Source organism: Pelophylax lessonae, assembly GCF_965119305.1.
Source record: "Pelophylax lessonae genome assembly, chromosome: 9".
Taxonomy (NCBI): domain Eukaryota; kingdom Metazoa; phylum Chordata; class Amphibia; order Anura; family Ranidae; genus Pelophylax; species Pelophylax lessonae.
Window position 1 is genome coordinate 10109039 of NC_138776.1, and position 17456 is coordinate 10126494.

A 17456-nucleotide genomic window follows, 5' to 3' on the forward strand; every position below is an offset into this window, starting at 1 on the left:
CTTTGCAGCCGTGGAACGTGGAAGCCTCACGGCGTTGCTCTACACTGATCCGAGGCAGCTTCACCGTGAGTCGATATTATTCTCTGTACTGGCACACTATTATATACTACTTCATGCCTTTGCACATTATTGCACTTTAATCAGCACCCGATCACTTTTTAGGTAGCGCCGTGTCAACCCCTTTGCACATTCACTTTAGTACACTAATATGGCCATTAGAAGACAGTGTTGCATATTACACATCATTATGCTTGATGCAATACACAATTATGGCCACTAGATGGCAGTGTTGCATATTGCACATCATTATGCTTGATGCAGTACACTAATATAGCCATAAGACAACAGTGTTGCATATTGCACATCATTATGCTTGATGCAATACACTATTAGGCCCCTTTCACATGAACGATCCGATCTGCCTGTCAGTTTTTTAGGCGGACCTGATCGGATCCTCCATGCATCCCTATGGGGCAGCGGATGTCAGCGGTGACATGTCCGCTGCCATCCGCATCCGATCCTGTCCGTAAAATCTGGACGAATGGAAGCCCTATTTTCCATCTATCCAGGGGATCGGATCAGATGGGATAGGATGAGAACGGACAGGGGGTCCATTCTCATCCGATTCCCCCATAGAGAGCAGCGGGGCTCTGACACCTCCCTCTACGCACACAGTGCGGAGACGGAGCTGTCATCCGCCTGCTCAGCGGGGGGTCGGCGGATCAATCCCCGCTGAGCAGAGAACGTACCGCAGCAGGCAGCGCAGCATGTGAAAAGAGCCTTATAGCTAAAAAGACAAGGCGCCTCTAAGTGCAGTAGGCTCTGAGTATTTATTAGGTTAAAGGCATAAAAGCACTCACATTTGGTAAGTAAGACATGGGCATAGCAAAGATCTGTCTTCCTATCCGCTGTGCTCCACCAGCGGGTGGAGGTCTGACGAAGGAGCTGAGCTCCGAAACATGTAACCGCCCACCACCCGCTCTATTGGACACCAGCCGCTGCGTCCACACCCTGCCTTTAGGAAATCTCATGCCGAGCAGGCTGAGACACAGACGAAAGGACGCATCTACAGGAAGCGGATGACCGGATGTCCCCATTGCAACCACTCAGCACAGCGGACAGGAAGACTCCAGACAGATCTTTGCTATGCCCATGTCTTACTTACCAAATGTGAGTGCTTTTATGCTTTTAACCTAATAAATACTCAGAGCCTACTGCACTTAGAGGCGCCTTGTCTTTTTATCTTTATCACTTTCAGAGCAGCTTCTCCTCTCCAGTGCTGCCGAAGTGCAGTGTCTCACCTAAAGCCTGCTGTATTCCACGGAAGCGCCCATGCAACAAACCCTTTTCTCTGAAAAGAGCCTTATGGCCACTAGATGGCAGTGTTGCATATTGCACATCATTATGCTTGATGCAGTACACTGTTATAACCACTAGATGGCAGTGTTAAATATTGCACATCAATATACTTGATGCAGTACACTATTATGTCCACTAGATGGCAGTGTCACATATTGCACATCATTATGCTTGATGCAGTACACGATTATGGCCAATAAATGACAGTGTTGCATATTGTACATCATTATACTTGATGCAGTACACTAATATGACCATTAGATGGAAGTGTTCCATACTGCACATCATTATGCTTGATGCAGTACACTATTATGGCCAATAAATGACAGTGTTGCATATTGCACATCATTATGCTTAATGCAGTACACTATTATGACCACTATAAGACAGTGTTGCATGTTTTAGATAATTATACTTGGCGCAGTACACTAATATGGCCATTAGACGACAGTTTTGCATATTGCACATCATTATGCTTGATGCAGTACACTATTTTGGCCACTGGGTGGCAGTGTTGCATATTGCACATCATTATGCTTGATGCAGTACACTATTTTGGCCACTGGATGGCAGTGTTGCATATTGCACATCATTATGCTTGATGCAGTACACTATTTTGGCCACTGGATGGCAGTGTTGCATATTGCACATCATTATGCTTGAAGCAGTACACTATTTTGGCCACTGGATTGCAGTGTTGCATATTGCACTTCATTATGATTGATACAGTATGCTATTATAGCCATTAGATGGCAGTGGCTTTCCAAATTTTCATATTGCACATATTTATGCTTGATGCATTACACTAATATGGCCAGTAGATGTCAGTGTTGCATATTGTTCATCATTATGCTTGATGCAGTACACTATTATGGCCACTAGAGGGCAGTGTTGCATATCATACATTATTATGCTTGATGCACATTATTATGCTTGATGCAGTACACTAATATAGCCACTAGACGGCAGTGATTCACAAGTGTGGCATATTGCACAGTAGTTGTTGCAGTACACTATTATGGCCACTAGATGGCAGTGTTGCGTATTGTACATCATTATGCTTGATGCAGTACACTAATATAACCACTAGATGGCAGTGATTCACCAGTGTGGCATATTGCACATCATTTTGCTTGATGCACTGTGCTATTATGGCCACTAGAAGGCAGTGTTGCGTATTACACATTATTATGCTTGATGCAGTACACTATTATGGCCATTAGATGGCAGTGGTATTCCAATTTTTCATATTGCACATCATTATGCTTCATGCAGTGCACTAATATGGCTCTTAGATGGCAGTCTTGCATATTGCACATAATTATTCTTGATGCAGTACACTAATATAGCCATTAGATGACAGTTTTGCATATTGCACATCATTATGCTTGATGCAGTACACTATTGTGGCCACTGGATGACAGTGTTTTATATTGCACATCATTATGCTTGATGCAGTATGCTATTATGGCCACTGGATTGCAGTGTTGAATATTGCACTTCATTATGTTGATGCAGTATGCTATTATGGCCATTAGATGGCAGTGGGTTTCCAATTTTTCATATTGCACATATTTATGCTTGATGCAGTACACTAATATGGCCAGATGCAGTACACTAATATGGCCAGTAGATGTCAGTGTTGCATATTGTTCATCATTATGCTTGATGCAGTACACTATTATGGGCACTAGATGACAGTGTTGCATATACATTATTATGATTGATGCAGTACACTAATGTAACCACTAGATGGCAGTGATTTACAACTGTGGCATTTTGCACATCGTTATGCTAGTTGCAGTACACTTTTGTGGCCACTAGATGGCAATGTTCCATATTGTACATCATTATGCTTTATGCAGTACATTATTATGGCCATTAGATGGCAGTGTTGCATATCATACATTATTATGGGCCGTAGATGGCAGTGTTGCATATCGTACATTAGTATGCTTGATGCAGTACACTATTATGGGCAGTAGATGGCAGTGTTACGCATTGTACATCTTTATGCTTGATGTAGTACATTATTATGGGCAGTAGATGGCAGTGTTGCATATCGTACATCATTATGCTTGATGCAGTACACTAATATGGGCAGTAGATGGCAGTGTTGCGCATTGTACATCATTAAGCTTGATGCAGTGCATTATTATGGGCAGTAGATGGCAGTGTTGCGTATCATACATTATTATGGGCAGTAGATGGCAGTGTTTCATATCGTACATTAGTATGCTTGATGCAGTACACTATTATGGCCACTAGATGGCAGTGTTGCGTATTGTACATCATTATGCTTGATGTAGTACATTATTATGGGCAGTAGATGGCAGTGTTGCGTATTGTACATCATTATGCTTGATGTAGTACATTATTATGGGCAGTAGATGGCAGTGTTGCGTATTGTACATCATTATGCTTGATGCAGTACACTATTATGGCCACTGCATTGCAGTGTTGCATATTGCATCCCCTACTTACATTGTTTACATACAACTGGGATGTTGGTACCCTGTTATTTTTCTTTAAAACAAACACTATTTGTTTCAAGCCTTTAGATGGCAGTGGTTTTCCAATTTTTCATATTGCACATATTTATGCTTGATGCAGTACACTAATATGGCCAGTAGATGTCAGTGTTGCATATTGTTCATCATTATGCTTGATGCAGTACACTTTTATGGCCACTAGATGGCAATGTTCCATATTGTACATCATTATGCTTGATGCAATACATAATTATGGCCACTAGATGACAGTGTTGCATATCCTACATTATTATGGGCAGTAGATGGCAGTGTTGCATATCGTACATTAGTATGCTTGATGCAGTACACTATTATGGGCAGTAGATGGCAGTGTTGCGCATTGTACATCATTATGCTTGATGCAGTACATTATTATGGGCAGTAGATGGCAGTGTTGCATATCGTACATCATTATGCTTGATGCAGTACACTAATATGGGCAGTAGATGGCAGTGTTGCGCATTGTACATCATTATGCTTGATGCAGTACACTAATATGGGCAGTAGATGGCAGTGTTGCGCATTGTACATCATTATGCTTGATGCAGTACGCTAATATGGGCAGTAGATGGCAGTGGTTTTCTTTGCATAATCTGGAGACTGAATCCTTAGTAAATTACTTGTCAGTGTCAGCTGTGCTTCTTACACCTTGTCTTCAAGCGGCCATCACTGGTGAGCTGAAGGTGTTGGAAATGGCCCTCAATGATTGGATCTTAGACTTTAGATGGAATATTTGGGGGCGGGATTTTTGGAATCGCTGTGTTATGGTGTCAGTGGTGTCGCAGTGAGTGATTTGTCACAATGATATTCCTTCTAATCTTATAGCTGGGGGGGGGGGGGGGGAGGTTCATTAAAAGGGCCAAGTTTAGGTTAACATTTTAAAAAATCCAGTTTTGTATAAAAATGTATAAAAAAAAAAAATTCCAGGAAAAGTAAAATGAAACAAAGCAGCTTTTGCTGCAATCCTAACCTTCATTCTACCGGTATTACTTCACCACTAGAGGCCGCCACTCTTCTGCCATCACCATTCTGTTCAGGGGGTGATTTAAAAATCTAATTCTGATGTAAAGGTTAGTCCTATGTACAGATCCCTATCAGAGTCCCCCTTCCATCAGATGTCCCCATCAGAGTCCCCCTTCCATCAGATGTCCCCATCAGAGTCCCCCTTCCATCAGATGTCCCTATCAGAGTCTCCCTTCCATCAGATGTCCCCATCAGAGTCCCCTTTCCATCAGATGTTCCCCTCAGAATCCTCCTTCCATCAGATGTCCCCATTAGAGTCTCCCTTCCATCAGATGTCCCCATCAGAGTCCCCCTTCCATCAGATGTCCCTATCAGAGTCTCCCTTCCATCAGATGTCCCCATCAGAGTCCCCTTTCCATCAGATGTTCCCCTCAGAATCCTCCTTCCATCAGATGTCCCCATTAGAGTCTCCCTTCCATAAGATGTCCCCATCAGAGTCCCCCTTACATCAGATGTCCCCATCAGAGTCCCCCTTACATTAAATGTCCCCATCAGAGTCTCCCTTCTATCAGATGTCCCCATTAGAGTCCTCCTTCCATCAGATGTCCCCATCAGAGTCCCCCTTCCATCAGATGTCCCAATCACAGTACCCCCTAAATATATTGTCCCAAACAGAGTCCCCCCCTTACATCAATTTCCTCCAATCAGACTGGCTCATGGATGAGTGGATGCACTCCCAGAGACCTGGGGGGGGGGCGATGTGTTAACTAATTTATGAGTAACACAGCCCCTCCTTACATCATCCTCCACTGCAACTGTCACCAAGAGCTGTGTCCCCTCCCCCAATGTCCAATGGCCCAACTAGCCTCTGTGACCAATAGGGACGCAGAGCCGGAGATCTGTACTGGGAATAAAGGAAATGTGAAGAAATCTGTTACAATGTTTGTGATTGGTGGATTCTTGTATCCTAAGTCCCATTTGTGTTTCTTTCTCTATAGCTGACCACCCAGCTCGCCCGATGCCAGCCTGTGGCCAGCGCATTGGACTCGGCAGAAATCCTCGTCTGTCAGGATATCGTGGATTCCTTCGTAAGTAAAGAAAAAAAAACTGCACAAAGATAACGCATGAGCTTACTGGGATATTTTTTTTTTTTACCAAAAATATGTAGCAGAATACAAATTGCCATAAAATGATGAAAAAATGATATAAATGTCATATGGGTACAGCGTTGCATGACCGCACAATTACCAGTTAAAGTAGCGCAGTGCTGAATAGCAAAAAAAAATGTCCTGGTCGCGAAGGGGGTAAAACCTTTCCGGAGGTGAAGTGGTTGTGTCCCCGTAGACGGACATTACCGTGACTCAGACTTCTGGAGAAGTTTCATCAGCATTGCATGACAGTCAGGATTCACCTGACGAATATTTTCCGCTCGGGATGACTGGATAACTTCCTGTTTTTTTGAACCGGGGTCAGGGGTGTGTGGCCCCCAGGTGGGGGGAGGGGGGAGGGGGACCTGTGCTCGGAATGTGTCCCTGTTACAGTTCAGTTAATCTTCGCCATGCAATACATCACGCTTTAACAGACAAAAAATGTGCCATCAGCTGTGCAGACTTTGCAAGACGCCTCGTTACCATGAACAAAAATAAGAAATCATAGCGCACCGACCCTTAGACTCTCATCCCGCTCATCACTCCCTGACCTCAACCAACAATGACCCCACCACAGGCATACAGACCACCAATCATCACTCCCCGACCTCAACCAACAATGACCCCACCACAGGCGTACAGACCACCGCTCATCACTCCCCGACCCCAACCAACGATGACCCCACCACAGGCATACAGACCACCAATCATCACTCCCCGACCACAACCAACGATGACCCCACCAGAGGCGTACAGACCACCGCTCATCACTCCCCGACCACAACCAACGATGACCCCACCAGAGGCGTACAGACCACCAATCATCACTCCCTGACCCCAACCAACGATGACCCCACCACAGGCATACAGACCACCACTCATCACTCCCCGACCCCAACCAACGATGACCCCACCACAGGTATACAGACCACCACTCATCACTCCCCAACCCCAACCAACGATGACCCCACCACAGGCGTACAGACCACCACTCATCACTCCCCGACCCCAACCAACGATGACCCCACCACAGGCATACAGACCACCACTCATCACTCCCCGACCCCAACCAACGATGACCCCACCACAGGCATACAGACCACCACTCATCACTCCCCGACCCCAACCAACGATGACCCCACCACAGGCATACAGACCAACACTCATCACTCCCCGACCCCAACCAAAGACCCCACCACAGGCGTACAGACCACCAATCATCACTCCCCGGCCCCAACCAACGATGACCCCACCATAGACGTACAGACCACCACACATCACTCCCCGAAACCAACCAACGACCCCACCACAGGCGTACAGACCACCAATCATCACTCCCCGACCCCAACCAACGATGACCCCACCATAGACGTACAGACCACCACACACCACTCCCCGACCCCAACCAACGACCCCACCACAGGCATACAGACCACCACTCATCACTCCCCGACCCCAACCAACGATGACCCCACCACAGGCATACAGACCACCACTCATCACTCCCTGACCCCAACCAACGATGACCCCACCACAGGCGTACAGACCACCACTCATCACTCCCTGACCCCAACCAACGATGACCCCACCACAGGCATACAGACACACCACTCATCACTCCCCGACCCCAACCAACGATGACCCCACCACAGGCGTACAGACCACCACTCATCACTCCCCGACCCGAACCAACGATGACCCCACCACAGGTATACAGACCACCAATCATCACTCCCCAACCCCAACCAACGATGACCCCACCACAGGCGTACAGACCACCAATCATCACTCCCCGACCTCAACCAACGATGACCCCACCACAGGCGTACAGACCACCACTCATCAATCCCCGACCCCAACCAACGATGACCCTACCACAGGCGTACAGACACACCGCTCATCACTCCCCGACCCCAACCAACGATGACCCCACCACAGGCGTACAGACACACCGCTCATCACTCCCTGACCCCAACCAACGATGACCCCACCACAGGTATACAGACCACCAATCATCACTCCCCAACCCCAACCAACGATGACCCCACCACAGGCGTACAGACCACTACTCATCACTCCCCAACCCCAACCAACGATGACCCCACCACAGGCGTACAGACCACTACTCATCACTCCCCGACCCCAACCAACAATGACCCCACCACAGGCATACAGACCACCACTCATCACTCCCCGACCCCAACCAACGATGACCCCACCACAGGCATACAGACCACCACTCATCACTCCCCGACCCCAACCAACAATGACCCCACCACAGGCATACAGACCACCAATCATCACTCCCCGACCCCAACCAACGATGACCCCACCACAGGCGTACAGACCACCACTCATCACTCCCCGACCCCAACCAACGATGACCCCACCACAGGCGTACAGACACACCGCTCATCACTCCCCAACCAACGATGACCCCACCACAGGCATACAGACCACCAATCATCACTCCCCAACCAACGATGACCCCACCACAGGCGTACAGACCACCAATCATCACTCCCCGACCCCAACCAACGATGACCCCACCATAGACGTACAGACCACCACACACCACTCCCCGACCCCAACCAACGACCCCACCACAGGCATACAGACCACCACTCATCACTCCCCGACCCCAACCAACGATGACCCCACCACAGGCATACAGACCACCACTCATCACTCCCTGACCCCAACCAACGATGACCCCACCACAGGCGTACAGACCACCACTCATCACTCCCTGACCCCAACCAACGATGACCCCACCACAGGCATACAGACACACCACTCATCACTCCCCGACCCCAACCAACGATGACCCCACCACAGGCGTACAGACCACCACTCATCACTCCCCGACCCGAACCAACGATGACCCCACCACAGGTATACAGACCACCAATCATCACTCCCCAACCCCAACCAACGATGACCCCACCACAGGCGTACAGACCACCAATCATCACTCCCCGACCTCAACCAACGATGACCCCACCACAGGCGTACAGACCACCACTCATCAATCCCCGACCCCAACCAACGATGACCCTACCACAGGCGTACAGACACACCGCTCATCACTCCCCGACCCCAACCAACGATGACCCCACCACAGGCGTACAGACACACCGCTCATCACTCCCTGACCCCAACCAACGATGACCCCACCACAGGTATACAGACCACCAATCATCACTCCCCAACCCCAACCAACGATGACCCCACCACAGGCGTACAGACCACTACTCATCACTCCCCAACCCCAACCAACGATGACCCCACCACAGGCGTACAGACCACTACTCATCACTCCCCGACCCCAACCAACAATGACCCCACCACAGGCATACAGACCACCACTCATCACTCCCCGACCCCAACCAACGATGACCCCACCACAGGCATACAGACCACCACTCATCACTCCCCGACCCCAACCAACAATGACCCCACCACAGGCATACAGACCACCAATCATCACTCCCCGACCCCAACCAACGATGACCCCACCACAGGCGTACAGACCACCACTCATCACTCCCCGACCCCAACCAACGATGACCCCACCACAGGCGTACAGACACACCGCTCATCACTCCCCAACCAACGATGACCCCACCACAGGCATACAGACCACCAATCATCACTCCCCAACCAACGATGACCCCACCACAGGCATACAGACCACCAATCATCACTCCCCAACCAACGATGACCCCACCACAGGCATACAGACCACCACTCATCACTCCCTGACCCCAACCAACAATGACCCCACCACAGGCATACAGACACACTGCTTATCACTCCCCGACCCCAACGAATGATGACCCACCCCACCACAGGCGTACAGACCACCACTCATCACTCCCCGACCCCAACCAACGATGACCCCACCACAGGCATACAGACCACCAATCATCACTCCCCGACCCCAACCAACGATGACCCCACTACAGGCATACAGACACACCGCTCATCACTCCCCGACCCCAACCAATGATGACCCCACCACAGGTATACAGACCACCACTCATCACTCCCCGACCCCAACCAACAATGACCCCACCACAGGCGTTCAGACCACCAATCATCACTCCCCAACCAAAGATGACCCCACCACAGGCGTACAGACCACCACTCATCACTCCCCGATCTCGACCAACGATGACCCCACCACAGGAGTATAGACACACCGCTCATCACTCCCCGACCCCAACCAACAATGACCCCCACCACAGGCATACAGACACACCGCTCATCACTCCCTGACCCCAACCAATGATGACTCCAGGATCGTATGATCTCTGCAGTTACACCAGGGAGAATGATAGACGGCTTTGTTTACATCAGCCGTCTGCCTTTCTCCCTCTCCAGCGGGAGATCGCGAGTGGCCGGCGGACATCGGAGCCGCCGGTCACTCGCACTTGGGATGTTACTGAACGAGCGGGGGCGGGACCGCACTTCCGGCTGCGCGCGCTCGCCCCCTAGAGGCTCGTGGGTGAGCGACATAGTACTACGTCGCTTTGCCCAGTAGGGGCTGACTGCCGCAGTAAATAGTCGTGCGGCGGTCGACAAGTGGTTAAATTAAGGAGACAGAAAATCAACCAAAAATCCCCAAAAAAACACATGATACAAATGTTATAAATGGAGTTGCAGTTCAGTGAGTAAAATAAGTATTTGATCCCCTACCAACCAACAATAATTGGCTACAGTAGGTGCTCATGTGGTACACAGTTTAGTCCTGTCAATGTAAGAAGGCGCTCCTAACGACAACTCGCTATGTGTATAAAAGTCACCTGTCCACACAATCTCTACCTTCCATTCAAACCTCACCATCATGGGAAGACCAAAGAGCTGTCAAGGATGTCAGGGAGAAGATTGTAGACCTGCAGATGTAATGGGCTACAAGACCATCAGCAAGAAGCTTGGTGAGAAGGAGACAATTATTGGAGAGATTATTCGCAAGTGGAAGACATACAAAATAACCATCGATCGCCCTCAATCTGGAGCTCCGTGCAAGATTTCACTCCATGGGGTAAGGATGATCATGAGAAAAGTGAGGGATCAGCCCAGAACTACACAGGAGGAGCTTGTGAAGGATCTCAAGGAAGTTGGGACCACAGTCACCAAACAAACCATTGGTAACACAATACCCCGCCATGGATTGAAATCCTGCAACCCCGCAAGGTCCCCCTTATCAGGAAGGCACATGTACAGGCCCATCTGAAGTTTGCTAATGAACATCTAAAGGATTCTGAAAATGATTGGGAGAAAGTGCTGTGGTCAGATGAGACCAAAATTGAGCTCTTTGGCATCAACTCGACTCACCGTGTTTGGAGGAACAAAAATGCTGACCCTAAGAACACTATCCCTACAGTCACCATCCCTACCGTCACCATCCCTACAGTCACCATCCCTACAGTCACCGCCCCTACAGTCACCATCCCTACAGTCACCATCCCTACAGTCACCGCCTCTACAGCCACCGCCTCTACAGCCACTGTCCCTACAGTCACCGCCTCTACAGCCACCGTCCCTACAGTCACCATGCCTACAGTCACCGCCTCTACAGCCACTGTCCCTACAGTCACCATCCCTACAGTCACTGCCTCTACAGTAGTCACCGCCTCTACAGCCACTGTCCCTACAGTCACCGCCTCTACAGCCACTGTCCCTACAGTCACCATCCCTACAGTCACTGCCTCTACAGTAGTCACCGCCTCTACAGCCACTGTCCCTACAGTCACCGCCTCTACAGCCACCGTCCCTACAGTCACCATGCCTACAGTCACCGCCTCTACAGCCACTGTCCCTACAGTCACCATCCCTACAGTCACCGCCTCTACAGCCACCGACCCTACAGTCACCATCCCTACAGTCACCGCCTCTACAGCCACCGTCCCTACAGTCACCATCCCTACAGTCACCGCCTCTACAGCCACCGTCCCTACAGTCAGCACGGAGGTGGAAACATTATGCTTTGGGGCTGTTTTTCTGTTATAGGTACAGGCTGACTTTGCCGCATTGAGGAGCCAATGGACGGGGGGCCATGTATTGTAAAATCTTGGATGAGAACCTTCTTCCCTCAGCCAGAACACTGAAGATGGGTCATGGATGGATCTTCCAGCATGACAATGACCCAAAACATACCGCCAAGGCAACAAAGGAGTGGCTCAAGAAGAAGCACATTAAGGTCATGGAGTGGCTTAGCCAGTCTCCAGACCTTAAACATATAGAAAATTTATAGAGGGAGCTGAATTTCGAGTTGCCAAGAGACAGCCAAGAAACCTGAAGGATTTAAAAGAAGATCTGTAAAGAAGAGTTGACCAAAATCCCTCCTGAGATGTGTGCGAACCTGGTCACCAACTACAAGAAACATGTGACCTCTGATTGCCAACAAGGGTTTCTCCACCAAATACTAAGTCATGTTTTGCTTGGGGACCAAATACTTATTTTACTCACTGAACTGCAACTCCATTTATAAGCTTTGTATCATGTGATTTTTCTGGATTTTTGGTTGATTTTCTGTCTCTATCGTATAAAATACACCGATGATAAAAATGATAGACCTGCCATTTCTTTGTCAGTGGGAAAATTTACACAATCTGCAGGGGTTCAAATCTTTATTTCCCCCACTGTATATGAGATAGGGAGCTTAGATTGTAAGCTCCTTGGGTCAGGGACTGATGTGAATGTATGTAAAGCGCTGAGTATATTGTCAATGCCATATAAATGTTAATCCATGTCTGTTCTTTTCTTTGTAGAATGCATATTGGTTCAGCCTTGGCTGGTGCACCATCTTCTTCATCCCCAGCATCATCCTGTCCATCAAATTGGCCAAATACTACCGGAAGATGAAAACCTCGGATGTCTACGAGTAAGAACGACCACTGACGTTTACCATCAATTATTAAAGCTGAACTGTAAATACACGCAGGCAGTACATTTAACCACTTCAGCGCCAGGCCTTTTCTGGCACTTATTGTTTACAAGTAAAAATCAGGATTTTTTTGCTAGAAAAGTGCTTAGAACCCCCAAAAATAATAGGTGCGATAGGCGACGCCTTAACATTTTTTACAGGTTACCAGTTTATAGTTACAGAGGAGGTCTAGTGCTAGAATCATTGCTTTTGCTCTAACGTTCGCGGCGATACCTCACATGTGTGGTGCGGAGACCGTTTACATATGCGTACGTGACTTACGTATGCATTCACTTCTGCGCACACGCACGGAGGGGTGGGGGCGCTTTACATTTTTTTTCTTTTTATTTAATTTTTGTTTTTACATTGTCCCTTTTTATTTTTTTTATTTCTATTAAAAGCCTTGCAACTGCATGCGCCCGGGAAACGGTGACAGATTTAGTACACAACATTTTCCATAGATGACCCTTTAAATGCCGGTAAAGTCATCAGTTTAGAGCTAACTGTGATTCACGGGCCTAGAAAGATTGCCAATAGCCCCCAATGTGATAGAAGAGACATCAGGGGTCTAGTAGATTATGTGACCTATGGACCCCAATGAAGCTGATCAAGTACAGCATTACTTACTACTGACCCCTGCACTCTGCATTACTTACTACTGACTCCTGCACTCTGCATTACTTACTACTGACCTCTGCACTCTACATTACTTATCACTGACCCCTGCACTCTACATTACTTACTACTGACCCCTGCACTCTGCATTACTTACTACTTACTACTGGTAATGCAGATGTCAATAGTAAGTAATGTAGAGTGCAGGGGTCAGTAGTAAGTAATGTAGAGTGCAGGGGTCAGTAGTAAGTAATGTAGAGTGCAGGGGTCAATAGTAAGTAATGTAAAGTGCAGGGGTCAGTAAGGTCAGTGGTAAGTAATGTAGAGTGCAGGGGTCAGTGGTAAGTAATGTAGAGTGCAGGGGTCAGTAGTAAGTAATGTAGAGTGTAGGGGCGAGTAGTAAGTAATGTAGAGTGCAGGGGCGAGTAGTAAGTAATGTAGAGTGCAGGGGTCAGTAGTAAGTAATGTAGAGTGCAGGGGCGAGTAGTAAGTAATGTAGAGTGCAGGAGTCAGTAGTAAGTAATGTAGAGTGCAGCGGTCAGTAGTAAGTAATGTAGAGTACAGGGGTCAGTAGTAAGTAATGTAGAGTGCAGGGGTCAGTGGTAAGTAATGTAGAGTGCAGGGGTCAGTAGTAAGTAATGTAGAGTACAGGGGTCAGTAGTAAGTAATGTAGAGTGCAGGGGTCAGTAGTAAGTAATGTAGAGTGCAGGGGTCAGTAGTAAGTAATGTAGAGTGCAGGGGTCAGTAGTAAGTAATGCAGAGTGCAGGGGTTAGTAAGGTCAGTGGTAAGTAATGTAGAGTGCAGGGGTCAGTAGTAAGTAAATCAGAGCTCAGTGTGGTAGTGCAGTGGGTAGTACTAATTAATGCACAGTTCATAAGTCAGTATTAAGGAGCTCAGATTCCAGTAATTAACACTGAGTGCAGGGGCCAGTAGTATATGCGTGTTAGATTACATTTTTGTCGGTTGGTTCTGTACGCGGTAATTAAGTTTTTTTTCTTTCATTCTCTCTTTTAGCTCCCCGAATGACCATCTGGAAATGTAAGTTTGACCTCCAATAATCAACCAATCGTCCTCTTTATTCCATTGTTGGTATGACTGAGCGGAGTGCAGATTAACCAGACTAGAAGGAGAAGGATAGGCCACTAGTAGAGCTTCAGGTTTTGTTGAACTACAGTTCCCAGCATGCCCTGTGAGCCAGCAGTGACAGTAGATCAGCCAGGGCCTGGCAGCTCATGCAGGATCTTGTAGGTTTTGCTGGCTGCCTATGACTAGACTTGGGGCTCGTTCACTCGTGCTTCCATCTCTGAAGAGCGATCGGCGTCCAGAGAGCGTTAGACAGGTGGCGATAAATCTCCTCACCGCCTGCTTTACCTTCTTGGCTGCCACATTAGGGTGCTGCAACCGTTTGCTCGCAGAGCTGCTCTATTCACTTGAATGGGTTGTGCTCAGTGGGCGCTATGCCCACCAAAAGTAACGGGGTAGAACTCCTGTCGCAGGCGCGATGTGTACACACCTGGCCACGGCTTCTGCAGCTAAAGTAGGAGCAGTCAGGGGGAGTAAAAATGTCCATAGGATTTTATCCTCAAGCTGGCTAAATACTAGTGAAATTTTGTTTAACATTTTGCCATTTTAGGAACATTTGTTAGATTTTCTAAAGTTTGAAGGAAAATTCAATTCCAAAATCGAGTGTTAAAAGCAAATTAAACTGTGAAGTAGTGTCCTCTGCCCCCCCCCCCCTCCATAGAATCTTCCTCTGCTCCCTCCCTCCCCTCCATAGCATTGACATTGTCCTCTGCCCCCCCCCATAGAATCTTCCTCTGCTCCCTCCCTCCCCTCCATAGCATTGACATTGTTCTCTGGCCCCCCCCCCCATCATAGCATTGTCCTCTGCCCCCCCATTAATAGCAGTGTCCTTTGCACCCTTCACCCCCCCCCCATATTAGTGTCCCCTGTCCATATAATTGTCCTCTTCTCCCTTCACGTCACCTCCGCCCCCCCATATTGGTGTACTCTGCTCCCTTCACGCCACACCCCCTCCCCCCATCCCGTAGTGTCTTCTGGCTCTCCCCCCCCCCTCCATAGCATTGTCCTCTGCCCCCTTCACATCACCCCCCCCCCCATAGTAGTGTCCTCATTCCCACCTCCATAGCATTGTCCTCTGCTCCCTTCACATCACAGCTCCGCCCCCCCCCCCCCCCCCTGCATAGCAGTGTCTTTTGCTCTCTTCACTTCAATCCCCCCCCTCCATAGCAGTGTCCTCTGCTCCCTTCACATCATCCCCCCCCCCATAGCAGTGTCCTCTGCTCCCTTCACATCTACCCCCCCCCCTCGTAGTGTCCATGTCCTCTGTCCCCCCCCCCCCCATAGCAGCAGTATCCTCTGCTCCCTTCACATCAATCCCCCCCCCCCATAGCAGTGTCCTCTGCTCCCTTCACATCTACCCCCCCCCCCCTCGTAGTGTCCGTGTCCTCTGTCCCCCCCCCCCCCCCTAGCAGCAGTATCCTCTGCTCCCTTCACATCAATCCCCCCCCATAGTAGTGTCCTCTGCTCCCTTTACATCAATCTTCCCCTCCCCCTTGTAGTGTCCTCTGTCCACCCCTCCATAGCAGTGTCCTCTGCTCTCTTCACTTCAATCCCCCCCCCCCCCACCCTCCATAGCAGTGTCCTATTCTCCCTTCACGTCAACCCCCCCCCCCCCCCCTCGTAGTGTCCTCTGTCCACCCCTCCATAGCAGTGTCATCTGCTCTCTTCACTTCAACCCCTCCCCCATAGTGTCTTCTGCCCCCCCCCATAGCAGTGTCCTATTCTCCTTTCACGTCAATCCCCCCCCCCCCCCACCACCTCGTAGTGTCCCCAGTCTTCCCCTCCATAGCAGTGTCCTCTGCTCTCTTCAGGCAGAGGGGAGGGATTGGCAAAGCAGACATGAATTGGGGATCTGCCCATCGGCTGCCCCGTGGTCGAAGAGTAGAATGATGGCTTGCCACCCCCACCACACAGTTTAAGCAGAAAGGCTGAATGAAGCCAGATCAAATGAAGAGCTCCATCTAGTGGTCATTCTACAGATCTCAGTATTTGCGACAATTACAAAAATATGGAAGAGCAAATGTTTAATAATCTGAAAGTTATCCGAAAAATTTGTTTCAATGGAACAGTAAAGTGCGTTTTCTAGAAAAAAACGAATACCTTCAAACAACTTTCCCTTAAAACTGACCACATTCATATAATTCTATAGTTTCCCTAAAGGGTACCTGTCAAGATATTAATATGAAAAGTACCGCTGCTAACTAGGCTCTCATTCTGGTACTTGCATCAATACATAAGTGACCGGGGACCAGTATGCAGGATTGCTAACTTCACTGGCTGCAGGTTAATGATTAAGTAAGGATGAGCGTGTTATATTCTTGGTTTAGATGCAAATAGTGTGTGGTGGGGGAGGTGAGAAAAGCTGAATAATTGATAACTATGTTTTTTTACCCTCTTTGCAGGACATCTACTTCCCAGCAATTCCTCATCCCTAGAGTAACCGCAAAGTCCTGAAGGGGGCAGCACTGTGACCATCAGGACCTCCAATTACCACCTTTTACTGGTGATTCCAGCCTCCATCTTGTGTGTGATGCACACTGATACAATCAGAACATTTAGTGTGACTATTTATTGCATATTTTCTGGTCTATTTATTTCCCTTTCTATTTCACTGATACACCGGGCTGTGACGGGTCCTGACCGGGCAACCTGGGCAACCTCATACCCAACAGAAAACTTTATTCCATGGTGAAGGGTCTTCCTTATTTCCTGTGTGTGAAGATTAGATAAGACTCCGCCGCTGGACCCACCAAATGAACCCCGGCTGCTGATGGCGGGTCCGGGCGGCACTTAGAAAATGACATTGGATGGCCACTGACATTTCT

General features: G+C 48.6%; 1 protein-coding gene across 1 annotated transcript in view; it reads left to right on the forward strand.

Moving 5' to 3' along the window:
* Window positions 1-17166, forward strand: part of LOC309563496 (prominin-1-A-like) — a 125151-nt gene extending 107985 nt beyond the window's left edge. The window contains exons 21-24 of the mRNA XM_082267887.1: window positions 5852-5941; window positions 12778-12890; window positions 14563-14586; window positions 17034-17166. Of these exons, the coding sequence (XP_082124013.1) occupies window positions 5852-5941; window positions 12778-12890; window positions 14563-14586; window positions 17034-17085 (279 nt within the window). The 3' untranslated portion in view covers window positions 17086-17166. The remainder of the gene's footprint in view (window positions 1-5851; window positions 5942-12777; window positions 12891-14562; window positions 14587-17033) is intronic.
* The last annotated feature ends 290 nt before the right edge of the window (window positions 17167-17456 follow it).